Here is a 13,731-nt window from a genome sequence, read left to right on the forward strand (position 1 = left end):
CGCTCGGCACCATAACATTAAATGGTGGAAGCAACATCAAATGTCACTTCTGCCTAATGGTCTTAAAGGGAAAACTTTTTTTTATTGCATTATAGTGTAAATATGAGATCTGAGGTCTTTTTTTACCCCAGATCCCATATTTAACCACTTCAATACCGGGCACTTTCGCCCCCTTCCTTCCCAGCCCAATTTTCAGCTTTCATCGCTCTAGCGCTTTCAGTGACAATTGTGCGGTCATGCTACACTGTACCCAAATGAAATTTTTATCATTTTGTTCGCACAAATAGAGCTTTATTTTGGTGGTATTTATTCACGTCTCCGTTTTTTTTTTTTTTGCGATATAAGCGCAAAAAAAGCGGAAATTTGGAAAAAAAAACAATATTTTCTTTTTTCTATTTTAAAAGAAATCCAATAAAATCAAATTTTATCATAATTTTAAGCCAAAATGTATTCTGCTACATGTTTTTGGTAAAAAAAATTCCGTTAAGTGTATAATAATTGGTTTGTGTGATCACGGACATATGTAAGCAAATGATCATGTACATATGTGTGCAGGTGATCACGTACATATGTGTGCAGATAATCATTGGGACATGTGATTTTAGTGGGACGTATGTGGGGGACATGTTTTTATTATTAGGGACATGTGTTTTTATTATTTGGGGACATGTATGTTTTGGGGACATGTGTGTTTTGGGGACATATGTGGGGACTGTGTTTATACTGTGTGATGTGTTATGTTTTTACATTAGACTGGTGATCAGTGAGTAAAAAGCTCACTGATTATCAGCCCGTTGCAGCGATCTGCTCTCCTCTCCTCAGCGATGACTTCTGTGTGAGGAGAGGAGGAGCCTATTGCCTAGCAACCGGCTGTTTGTTTACATCACATGATGGCCGTGATTGGACACGGCCATCATGTGATCAGGAGGGCCAATCACAGAGCCCTCCTGCCGATCTGAGATGCGCCGTGTCCGGGTGACACGAGCACATCGGGATCGCGCCGCTGCGTGGGCACGCGCGCACGCGATCACACTGCTTCTGAAGGACGTTCCTGAACGTCCTATCAGAAGTAGACGGCTCCCACCCGGCTGTATATGTGCATTGGCCGGGTGGGAAGTGGTTAAGAGGTCCTGTTGTGCTTTTTTTCAATTACAATGGATGTTTACATTTTTTTCAAAAAGACAGTGTAAAAAATTTTCTTTGTCTGAATTTCTCACTTTCTGTTTCTCTTCAGTAAACTTCACACCATCATCCGAGCGGTGTTTAGTCAGCCAGAACAGCCTACTGAACAGCTTACTGAGGAGGAACAGGAAGTGAGAAATTCAGACAAAGAAAACAAAGAAACAAAACATTTAGAAGGGAAATCGAAGGAAAAGGTAAGTGAACCAACAATGCACTAGCTTAAAGGAACCTATTTAGAAAAAAAATAACATCCATATAGTAAGGTAAAAAGCAATCAAAATCCTTAATAAAATATAATAGGCAATCAAAAAGCTTGGTAAAATATATATATGTGAAAAAAGTGCTACAATGTGCTGTGCAATCTTCAGTGATTGTTGTGACATCAATCCAATACTGAGGTGCTGTGTTTACACTCAGGTGCTTCCCCCTAGGTATTAGCCGCTCACTTTAGAGCATGTGACCTTGCTGTTTGGGCTTGGTCAGTACACGCATAAGAACCTAAAATGCTTCAGCAGTAATTCTGGATTCCTGGGGCGGCCAATATCTGTGGAGTCCTTCTTGTAGCTCAGTAATAACAATAGAGAGAGGAGGGCTTCACAGTGTAATATATCAAAACTTTTATTGAAAACAGTAAAATCCCACACAGGGTACTCACATTGGCATGGCGCATCAGAGAACCACTCTAAAAATAGTGTGAATCAGTGGGATACGGTGGCCGATAACGGGGTGGTATGTCGATCGTCCACGGCAGGTTCACTGCCTAGCATTCTGTCCTGTCCTCTTCCCCAACGCATGTCGATACAAGGGGTTTTGTCGTATCTTCCTCAGGGGGCTATCCTCCTAATACCCGGTCCAGGTTGCAGAAGATAAAGTTCCAATTTTTTTAAGCAATGTTAAGCCTTTTTAAACATTTTGTTTGTGAGTATGACTCTTGCTTTTACTTTTTAAATAAATGTTATCTTTGGTAATGTGAAAGGTCGGTTCGCCCTCCCTGTTTATCTATATGTTTCAGCTCTAAGGACACCCATTGTTCTGAAGAGGGCAGCAAGACCTATGACTTTCCATATTCTATCCAAAGGGTTGGCTACACCATTTACATATGGACTAAGTTCCTGAGCGCAGGAGAATGTTTTCTGTTGCGTGCAATTTTGAAGCATGACATGTTGGGTATCTCTTTACTTGGAATAACATTATATTTCTCAATATAAAAACAAAAAATGGCTAACTTTACTGTTGTCGTATTTTTTTTTGTCAAAAAAGTGTATTTTTTCCAAACAAATGCACTTGTAAGACCGCTGCGCAAATATGGTGTGACGTAAAGTATTGCAACAAACGCCATTTTATTCTCTAGGGTGTCTGAAAAAATATATATAATGTCATGGGGTTCTAAGTAGTTTTCTAGAAAAAAAAAAAAATAATAATAATTTCGGTCCTTAAGTGGTTTAAAAAAAAAAAAACGAAGGAAGCCAACACATCCAAGAATTGTCTGTAATTTAATAACATTTTGTTTTTGGGTTGGATACCTCTTATGCCCCATACACATGGTCAGACATTCCGACCACAAAATCCATCTGATTTTTTCCGACAAATTTTGGGCCAAACTTGTCTTGCATACACACGGTCGCACAAAGTTGTTGTAAAATCCGATGGTTCGGAATAGGTGACGTCAAACACGTACGTCAGGAGTATAAACGGCCCAGTAGCCAATAGCTTGTGTCTCTTAAGCCCCATACACGCTATCTGTTTTTCTGCTGTTTTTCCTTCAGATTTACCAGAGAATGCAATCAGGCAGGCCTTTTTCTACATGGTTTTGGTAAATCTGAAGGAAAAACTCAGCAGAAAAAACTGATAGTGTGTATGGGGCTTAAGTTTATTCTGAGCTAGCGTGGCACTTTGTCCGTCGGCATTGTCTACATGCGATCGGAATTTAAACGATCGGAAAATTTTAGATCCTGCTCTCAAACTTTTTCCCTTTGGAAATTCCGATGGAAAAAGTCAGATAGAGTCCGACAACATAGTCCAATTTGATTTCCGTCAGAATTTCGGACAGTGTGTATGGGGCATAAGAGTTGACTCTGAACACAATCTTGTGGGAAAAAAAAAAAAACACAGGGTATTTACTAGCACAGGATTTCTTGAGCAATGTGAACACATTTGAAATGAATTGAGATCAGAGAACAATCACAAGCGAAGTCTCTTTAGTCTTCCTATATATGATTTCTTTAGGTGGTCAGCCCCAGAGCCCAGTGTGTCCTGATGGCACCGGGTATGAGTGGGTGCAGCCAGGACAGGTGCACTGAACTCTATGCTGCAGCCTGGGAGGAGAAGTAGCCGCATTCCCCAGTTCATATTTTATCACATCACATTTCAGGAGTAATTACCAGCTGAGATCAGTTTTGTGATGATTAGAAACACATCTTCCCTAAACAGGAATTATCATAAAAGTTTCACTTTATTTAATAGTTTGCTGTTGGCCATTATAAGGCCGCCTGTTTGCCTTGGAAGGGAGCCATCCATTGCAATATATAAAGACTGAGGTTATGGCTGCAAGATACAAGTCTCACTGTTTATTTTCAGTACCGAAAGGAATGATGTATTCCCAGGGGAGCCCTGGTGTTACGATAGGGAAAATGTATGTGTGTGTATGCGTGTTGGCTGGAAACCTGTGAAAGCAAAAAAAAAAAAAAAAAAAAAAATGAAAAAATGAAGTTGGAAAAAAAAAAAAAAAAGATCCTGTGGACGATGGTGCCATAGCATCCGCATTCCAGCTGGGGGAATAGGCTGGACGAGGATCTGCAGCAGAGAAGGGGCTGAAGTCAGGAGCAGGATGGCTCCGCTCCGTCTGATGTGACGTCACCCGCTCTATAGGCTCCCTGCACAGATACAGCCAGCACACATGGGGGAGGGATTTGGCCTCTAATCACTCCCAGATGTCACAAATAGCACATGTAAGAACTTATAGATTGCCCACGGATGAATCCCCCCCCCCCCCTTTTTTTTTTTTTTAGTCATCAGAACTACACGACCTGCTCATCAAAGCAAAATAAGCCCTTGGAAATACTGGAGGGGGAGTGGGGGGATATTTCATAATAGGTAAAAACATATGATGAACAGGGGGGAGACTCCACAATGAATGTATTGAGATCTCTGTTAAGTCACTGTTTGTGCAAAGCTACTAAATGGTGTGTGTGTGTGCCTGCTGTACACCCCTGAGATCAGTATGTACTAAAATAATGCGACCTACCGACATACTCAGGGGCAAGCAACCCACTGCACATCCAGTGACTGTATGTAATAACAGTGCGGTGAACAGTGAATTGTAGTATTCTATGGCATCGAATACAGATCTGCTTCACACATACTAAACTCTAAATTGGTGCAACCTACCTGCATCCTCTATAACACAGGGCAACCCACTGCACATATATCACAGTGCATGGAATAATTCATTGTAAAAATCCCTGGCATCCGATTACAGATCTGCTGTACACCCCTGATTTTAGTATGTAAAGGGATGTAACCTAGGAGCATCCTCTGTAACTCAGGGCAACCCACTGCACACCCAGTGACTGTATGTAATAACAGTGCATTGAATCTGTGGTAATCTATAGTATTCGGTCACAGATCTGCTGTACACACCAGAGTCTAGTATGTATTAAACTGGTGCAACCTACCAGCCTCCTCTATAACTAGGGTTGCCACCTCATCCCTGTAAACCCGAACACATATGAATTGCACAGGTTCTGAGGCTAATTTAAAGCAGATAAGGCACCAAGTGAGTTTGATTACCACATTAAACAGCCACAGAAACTGTGTAATTCATATGTGTTCGGTTTCAAAGGGGTGAAGTGGCAACACAGTCTATAACTCAGGGCAACACACTGCACATTACATCACAGTGCATGGAACAATGGATTGTAAAAATCCATTGTAGTAGATTATAGATCTGCTGTACATTCCTGAGTTTAGTATGTATTCAAGTGGTGCAATCTACCAGCATAACTCAGGGCAACCCTTTGCAAAGTTACCTGACTTTTATGTAATAACAATACATGGAACAGTGGATTGTAATAATCAGTGGCATCATATTATATATCTGCTGTACACTCCTAAGTTTAGGATGTACTAAATTGATGCAACCTAGCAGCATCCTCTGTAACTCAGGGCAACCCACTGCACATCCAGTGACTTTATGTAATAGTGCATTGAACAGTGGAGTGTAATAATCCATGGTATCCAAATACTGATCTACTGTACACTTGAGTTTGCTATGCACCAGCATTCCCCGTAAACATATAGGAGGTGATCTGTTAACTTTGCAAGTGGATTTATTTTTTCCATAGCTTAGTGAATATGGTGAAATTTCACTTTACAAAGAAACCCCATTTACCTGCAAGAAGATGAAAAAAAAACCTGCATTTTTCCCTACACCCAGTTGAATGATGGAAGTCATCTGAGGCTGAGCTTCATCTCATTTACCAAGCCCTCTAGCGAAAATGTACTTGTAAAGTAAACTGTCTATTTGCTTTTAGTAAACCCTTCCCTAAATGTACATGGAACAGTGGAATGATGTAAAAGGGCAAACAGGCTGTCCACTTTGCGAGAGAAGTTGCACTTAGCAATGGAAATGATCCCAGAATGTGCTGAAGGTTCTCTTTGCAAATAATATCCCATGACAAGCAAGATAAATAAAATAAAAACAAAACAAAAAAAAATGAATTTTTGCTTGCACAGGATTGGATGATGGACTTCAGCAGAGCTTGACCACTTTCAGAGTTCTAGGGCAAATTCCCTTACAAAGTGCAATGTCCATTGCAAAGTGAGCCAATTTGCCTTTAGTAAATCAAGCCCACATTAACCAAATACAGATCTGCTGCACACTCTGGAGTTTAGTATATACGACCAATATAATGTATCCGCATCCTCAGAGCAACCCATTGCACATCCAGTGACTTTATATAAGCGCATTGAACAGTCCAGCATTGTAACTCATCCGAATACTGATCTGCTGTCATCAGTATAATTAAAATGAACTCATAAAACCTAATAATTGAGTCCAGTATTTTTAAATAAACTGCTGCTTCTAATAAAGTTTAGGTTTTACGAAAAAAATGTTTTATTTATTAAAGAAGTGTGTCTATAATGGATTGTATTCATTGATTAAAGCAGAACTATATTATATTTTTTTCATCTATCCATCTATTAAATCCACTGCCCTTGTTGTTTTAACTTTGGATAGTAAAACTTTTTTTTTTTCTCTGCCAGTAAATACCTTATACAGTCCACTTCCTGTTTCTTGTCTGGTAAAAAGCCTAGGCTTATGACATCATACACAGCTCTCTCTCTCACTCTTGTGAGAGTTTGCCAGGAAGGGGGAGGAGTCATAAGAGGGCCAATGAGAGCTGCTGGAGGTGTGCATCTGTGTGTCTGTGTAAATAAAGGAAGTGAACAGGCAGCAGCTTCAGCTGCCCACAGTTAAGATGATTGCAGCCAGATTCATTGGAGGGAGATTTCTGCAGCATGTTTGGCAAAAACAGAATCACAGTGTATAGAAAATATTATGTAAAGTGGTTGGAGGGAAGCTTCAGAATGGAAAATATGTTTTTATTATGTGAGCAGACTGCAGTTCCTCTTTAAATTCAGAGAAAATGACCCTGCTAGACCTAGTGATGAAACCTTGAGTGCTTGCAGTGAAAACAGGGTTAAGTAAATCAACCTCTAGTGAAGTTATATGGATGTACATCCACACAGTAGGTGTAGGGGGAGATTTATTAGGGGGCAGTTTTCTATCAGATAAGCTCTGTTCTCTTACATCCAGACACGTTTAATGCATAGTTTTCATATGTAAAATAAATACAAAACACAACCTGGCACCTTTATTTCTGCCCTGGACAGAGCCCATCGCTGTAAAGATGTGTAGATTTCAGAGGTATAGATTTCACCGCAGTTTGCTACAAGCTATCTATATCAATCATTAGAGGCTCATTATTATGTAAACTATGGAAACAATGTCATGTAATTCCTTCCATCCACACCATGTGATCTCTGCATGCTCACCTTCCATATCATGTTTCCAATATGCACTTTATTATTCAGATATTCCATCTAATTGTGAAACATTTCTAGCAGTTCTGTTAGAGTCTCTTTTTTTTTCCTATGAGCCCCCAGGACAGAAAAGACTTCACCTATGTTACTCTTCAATAATACACCCTCATTAGGGCTATCTCTGACCCTATCTTGACAATAATAACAAATTAACAATAATTACCCTCTTGAGGGGGCATCGGGCCAATGTGAAATATGTACAAACTGGTTTTTCCCTTGTTTCTTCAAGTACGGCCTGAAAAGACTCGCATAGGGCCGTGTGACAGGCCTGCTCATTACTACACACATCCAAGAGAGAGCAGCCTGCTCACTCCTCCCAATACTTCCCACTGACCCCACTACTATCAGCAGCCAGCTAACTGCTCCTCATAACACTGGCTCTGTTTAGGCAAGCTGATAACGAGCCTTATCGCCCTGGACAAACCGATGAAATCATGCTTTTCTAGGGAGCCTTCTGTCACCTTAGGAAATCGCTTTATTTTTTCTCTCTCTCTCTGTATGCATATATATATATATATACACAAACATGTCATTATATGCAACGTGTGTATATACTGTATTTATATATATATGTATATATATATATATATATATATATATATATATATATATATATATATACAGAGAGAGAGAGAGAGTTATCTCTAGATACCTATACCTTTATATATATATATATATATATACACAAACATGTCATTATATGCAACGTGTGTATATACTGTATTTATATATATATATATATATATATATATATATATATATATATATATATATATATACAGAGAGAGAGAGAGTTATCTCTAGATACCTATACCTTTATATATATATATATACACAAACATGTCATTATATGCAACGTGTGTATATACTGTATTTATATATATATATATATATATATATATATATATATATATATATATACAGAGAGAGTTATCTCTAGATACCTATACCTTTATATATATATATATATATATATATATATACACAAACATGTCATTATATGCAACGTGTGTATATACTGTATTTATATATATATATATATATATATATATATATATATATATATATATATATATATACAGAGAGAGAGAAAGTTATCTCTAGATACCTATACCTTTATATATATATATATATATATATATATATATATATATATGCACTTATACTTTATATATGGAATAAATAAATAACCTAAAACACTTTTAAGGCGGTAACAATAAAGATTAATATGTATAAAGTATATGTGTACTTATATATCTATATATATACATAGATATCTCTATCTATCTATCTATCTATCTATCTATCTATCTATCTATCTATCTATCTATAGATAGATAGATAGATAGATATCTATCTAGATAGATATATATGTATATATAGATAGATATATATGTACACAAGACAGCAGTAAACGGCCTATACCTTATAAAGCGGAAACAGTAAGATTAAAATATAAACATCTGCGTATCTAATAGTCATACTTTGTTATATATTTCTCTTTCTCTCTCTCTCCTCCTCTCTCTCTGTCTCTCTCAAACATTTTCTCAATTTTTATCTAGGTATACACAAATATATCCTATGGAGGTGGTGCAGTTTTGATAAGAGCAATACATATAATTAAATAATTGTATTTTCTGACATGGAAATTAATTCTTGTATACTGATGCATGTATGAGTTTGTGATCATTTTGCAATAACTGTAATAAGACCATTGGATGGAGCAGTGCTTTCATCAGCCATGCTATGCAGGCAAGAAGGTAACCTTTGTGCAGTCACTGCAGAGCAGGACAGTGCTGGGAAAGGATTAGCAGAGCAGATACTGGGGCTCCCATGCTGCCTGTCTTATCAAGCTGTGGACTAGCCCTACAAGGCGACCGGAGGCCAGTCTACTGACATCCCAATCTCCCAATCAATTCCCCCCTCTTCCAGTCTAGCTCCACCATTTAGCTTTTAACGTCAAAAGCTACATTTTTGTTGGCTCCGGCCTGTCTAGGGCTCTTGAGATTTTACTCTGAGAGTGATTACTCTCTAGAAAAAGGCAACATCCACATTACAGAGTAATTAAAAAGATTTCCTTAGCTGGCAAAAGCCCCGTGACTACTAAAACTCTGAGCTTTTAATTTGTATTCACAACGGTATTCTCTGTATGATCAGATGCTTACTAGAATTCTGGAATATTGAGAGGACCTCAGCTCTTGTCACCTACACATTGACAATAAAGCTGGAGTAATTGCTGGCTTACAAATGACAGTATAGCACAAAAAAGAACAGTAGAGGAATGGCTGCGGGTAATTAGCTCGCTTGGCAACCATGTAAGTGCTATTGACAACATACATACCAGACATACAGCTATAGGATATAATACACATTCATAAACACATGTATTAAGGCTGTATGACTAAGTAGAATTATAGATATATAAAAACATGTATTGATATGTATCCTATGATCTGTGTTAGATTTTTTATTTATTTCTTATTTAGATTTTTTAGTATTTGAATAAATGTGTTCTATTTTTAGCTTGTGTTTAATATTCAGGAAATAAAAAAGGCGATTGGATGCACAGACAAAAAAAAAAAAAAAAAAAAATACATCCTTTGTAAGCCATCTATTTTAATGGAGAAAATAGAAGGGCTGGTCACAACAACCAGTCAAGTGCTAGCTTTTATTTTGAAAGCTACAGCAGAAAAGGATAGCTTGAGCCTAGTTATCATTTGGACACCTTTATATATAGCTATATATCTATATCTATCTATCTAGATAGATAGATAGATAGATAGATAGATATATACATATATACATACATACATCTATATCTATCTATCTATCTATCTATCTATCTATATATATATATATATATATATATATATATATATATATATATATGTAAATATACACACACACAGTAATGCTATTGTTAATATAAGGATTTTAGATGCATTTTAACAATCTTGCTCCTAACACTAGTCTCATATACCTAAGACCCCTATACATTTGTGTATTTTGCACACAAACTCAACCCTTATCTGTGTTGCATAGGGACTGATTGGTGTAAATGACTCATTTTTATCCTAGCATGTGTCCACTTGAAATAGTCGGTCAGGGTCATGGGAATTTAAACAAGATGATCCCTCCTATAGCTGACTGGAGAGCACAGAGTCTATAAGCATCAGACCAAATTTTACTATAGTCTTTATTCATCAAAGTATATGGATGGTGTGTTTTCAAGCTCTTATCATCCAATCACATTATACTTCTTTTTTTTTTTTACCCATGTAGCAATGGGAGACTAAAAAGAACTGATTGCTGTGGGCTATAATATATCTACCTGACAGAGCGTCTGTCACCTGCTAAGGAACATTTGTTCGTGCAGTGGCTCCCTAATTACACAAAGTATCATAGCTTTGCCAAATCTGTCATTGCCCAGATTAATGTTGCAATGTAAGAATGCATTAATTCTGGGCACTGTGATTTTCCACTGCTGACTACTCATAAATAACATTTCTCAGATGTTGCTCTATTCTTGACAAAAGGTTCAATTCAGGAAGGTAAGAATCTTTATTTTAAACATCTGACAACTGGGTTTAAAATAGCTGTCACTTAAAAAATTAGGATCCATATCCTGGTGTTTTAATAAACCTAAATGCACTTTGCCATTAATACAGGCATACCCCACCTTTAAGTACACAATGGGGTTTATTCACTAAAGCTGGAAAGTGCAAAATCAGGCTCACTTCTGCATAGAAACCAATCAGCTTCTAACCTCGGCTTGTTCAATTAAGCGTTGGTAATACAACCTGGAAGCTCATTGGTTTCTATGCAGAAGTGAGCCTGATTTTGCACTTTCCAGCTTTAGTATATAAACCCCATTGTGTACTTAAAAGTGGGGTATGCCTGTAATGCTGCTGTAGTGCTATTACCCTATATCAAGATTTGATATTTAGCTTCTGGTTTCTAATTTCTTTATGAAACTGGGTCACCCCAGTAATCTACAAGCTGGGCTGGTAAATTATAGTGAACCTTAGCAAGTGTCTTTGTGCACAAGGCAGGGCAGATTACGGCAGGCCCCTGACCCCTGACAGCAAAGGGCACTACACACTGGTCAGTTATTGTAACCCTTCAACCTACACATGTGGACCTGGTGCAAGGCTTCTCTTATCTTTTTATAGCTGGCTACAAATATAACTAGGCCTTGGGACCTCTCTGTGTTCCCCTGCAGCTTCTTGTACAAGCTTCTACATAGGAAAGAGAAAGATCTGTTTAATGAACTGAACATAATATTATTTCAAACCAGCAGAACTATTTATCAAGTAATTGTGTGTGTGTGTAAGGAGGGGGGTTATATAATAAAAAAAAAATGTATATATATATATATTTTTTTTTTTTACTATGACAATTATATTTGATTGTCATAATAACCCCTTTCCTAAATTATTATATTTGTGTTCACTACACAACAAAAGCTGCATAAATTATGACTGTTGATACTTTAAAGTACAGTAATGGACTAAGCATAGCACATATCACAACTAGTTTTATATATATATATATATATATATAAAATATGACCAAATAAAATTCTAATTATTATTCTTTTCAGTGAATTTTCAGAGAATAAATTAAACTTCTATAGATGATTGTTATAATCCATCTTCTTTCCTGATTTTTATTAGCTGATTTATTAAAAGAGTTGAAAATGTTCACACAATACGTTGTGAATATATTTACATCCATTCTCCAATCATGTGCAGATGATAAGTAAACAGGAATGTGCCTTTCACATGATTGCATTATCTCATCTCTGTTAGTAAATCAGCCTTGTTTATTTGTGTTTAGGTATACATTTACACAGCCTAAAACAATGTAAACCTAACTGCTACTAGGTGTAAATATAACATTAATAATATTAATAATTAAAAACAATGTCATAGAAATGCATTCATGTTATCAGGGATAACAGGGAGGTCGAATACAAAAAATACATTTTACTCTAGCTGTGAGATATTAAAGTTTCTTGGAAAACACATGGAAAATGCATATATAGAAGAAGAAAAATATATATATATACATATATATATATATTTCAGATGTATTATTATCTATAAATAAAAACACTATATATATATTGCAGACATATCATTTTTTTACCGGGCATGTCTTGAGTTTTACACTGTGTATAAGGGCAATAATAAACATATCTATCTATCTATCTATCTATCTATCATACAGATTCTATCTATCTATCTATCTATCTATCTATCTATCTATCTATCTATCTATCTATCTATCTATCATACAGATTCTATCTATCTATCTATCTATCTATCTATCTATCTATCTATACATCTATCATACAGATTCTATCTATCTATCTATCTATCTATCTATCTATCTATCTATCATACAGATTCTATCTATCTATCTATCTATCTATCTATCTATCTATCTATCTATCTATCTATCTATATATAGATATTGCAGATTTGTATCTTTTTTGTGTACCTTGTGTTTTACCCTGTGTGTAAGGGCAGTAATAAACATAGCTTGATATCAATTCATCATGCAGAATATATATATATATATATATATATAAAATGCAGATTTGTATCTTTTTTACGTTGTATACCCTGAATTTTACCCTGAATAATAAACATAACATATACAAAAAGACACTCAGTGGTTTATTGATCACTTACAACGATTTACACCTTCAAATATTAATTAATCTCCACAATTCTGGACAGAAGTGCACAACAAAACAAGTAGATGAAACAACTTCAAATGCTGAACAAGACAACAAATAAAAGGAGCAGGTAAGTTGCCCGGTCCCCAGCCTCAGAGCTCTGCTGCACTGGCACTGCGCTGCAGTCATGGTGGCAGAGCTCGCTGGCACAAGGACTGGCCCTATACCGGGAGGAAGCACCGGGGCAGCGATTCCTTTCAGTATATTTCTTTTTATATTAATTATCATATCCCATAGGTCAAGTACACTTCACATACATACGAATGCCAGGAAGCCGGGTGTCCTCGTCCTGTGTTGTGTTTTCTGTACAAAACAGAGAAATACTGCAACAATCACAGGAGCCAGGGGCCCCTGCTATCAACCTGTAGATTCTTCTTCATATAATGGAATGCTTCTCTGCAGAAATCCACAAGGTGGGTGCTTTGTTTTTAGGGGGGAAGAGGAGGGGGGAATTGCACATAAATTAACAGGAGTTTATTTTTTTCAGAAAGTATCTTTGATATAAGTCTTCATTCTGCATCAGTTCAGAGGATGGATCATTGTTTAAGTTCCAGAGCCCATACATGCTGGGGCCAGCCAGTCCTCCCTTTAGTTTTCTTATCGTTGCTGCTAACTGTGTTTTTCAAGAGTTCATTCTGGGAGCAGGCGAGAAAACAGAGAGAAGTACAGATTAAAGCCAGGCGACCAGCAATTGCTAG

General features: G+C 36.9%; 1 protein-coding gene across 1 annotated transcript in view; it reads right to left on the bottom strand.

Moving 5' to 3' along the window:
- Positions 1 to 12,950: 12,950 nt before the first annotated feature.
- HAND2 (heart and neural crest derivatives expressed 2) overlaps positions 12,951 to 13,731 on the bottom strand; it is a 4,594-nt gene continuing 3,813 nt past the window's right edge. Inside the window, exon 2 of the mRNA XM_077477214.1 lies at positions 12,951 to 13,668. Within this exon, the coding sequence (XP_077333340.1) occupies positions 13,570 to 13,668 (99 nt within the window). The 3' untranslated portion in view covers positions 12,951 to 13,569. The remainder of the gene's footprint in view (positions 13,669 to 13,731) is intronic.

The sequence above is a fragment of the Lithobates pipiens genome, unplaced genomic scaffold, assembly GCF_037356315.1.
Source record: "Lithobates pipiens isolate NorthernLeopardFrog02 unplaced genomic scaffold, aLitPip1_a1.2 Scaffold_13, whole genome shotgun sequence".
Classification (NCBI taxonomy): Eukaryota; Metazoa; Chordata; class Amphibia; order Anura; family Ranidae; genus Lithobates; species Lithobates pipiens.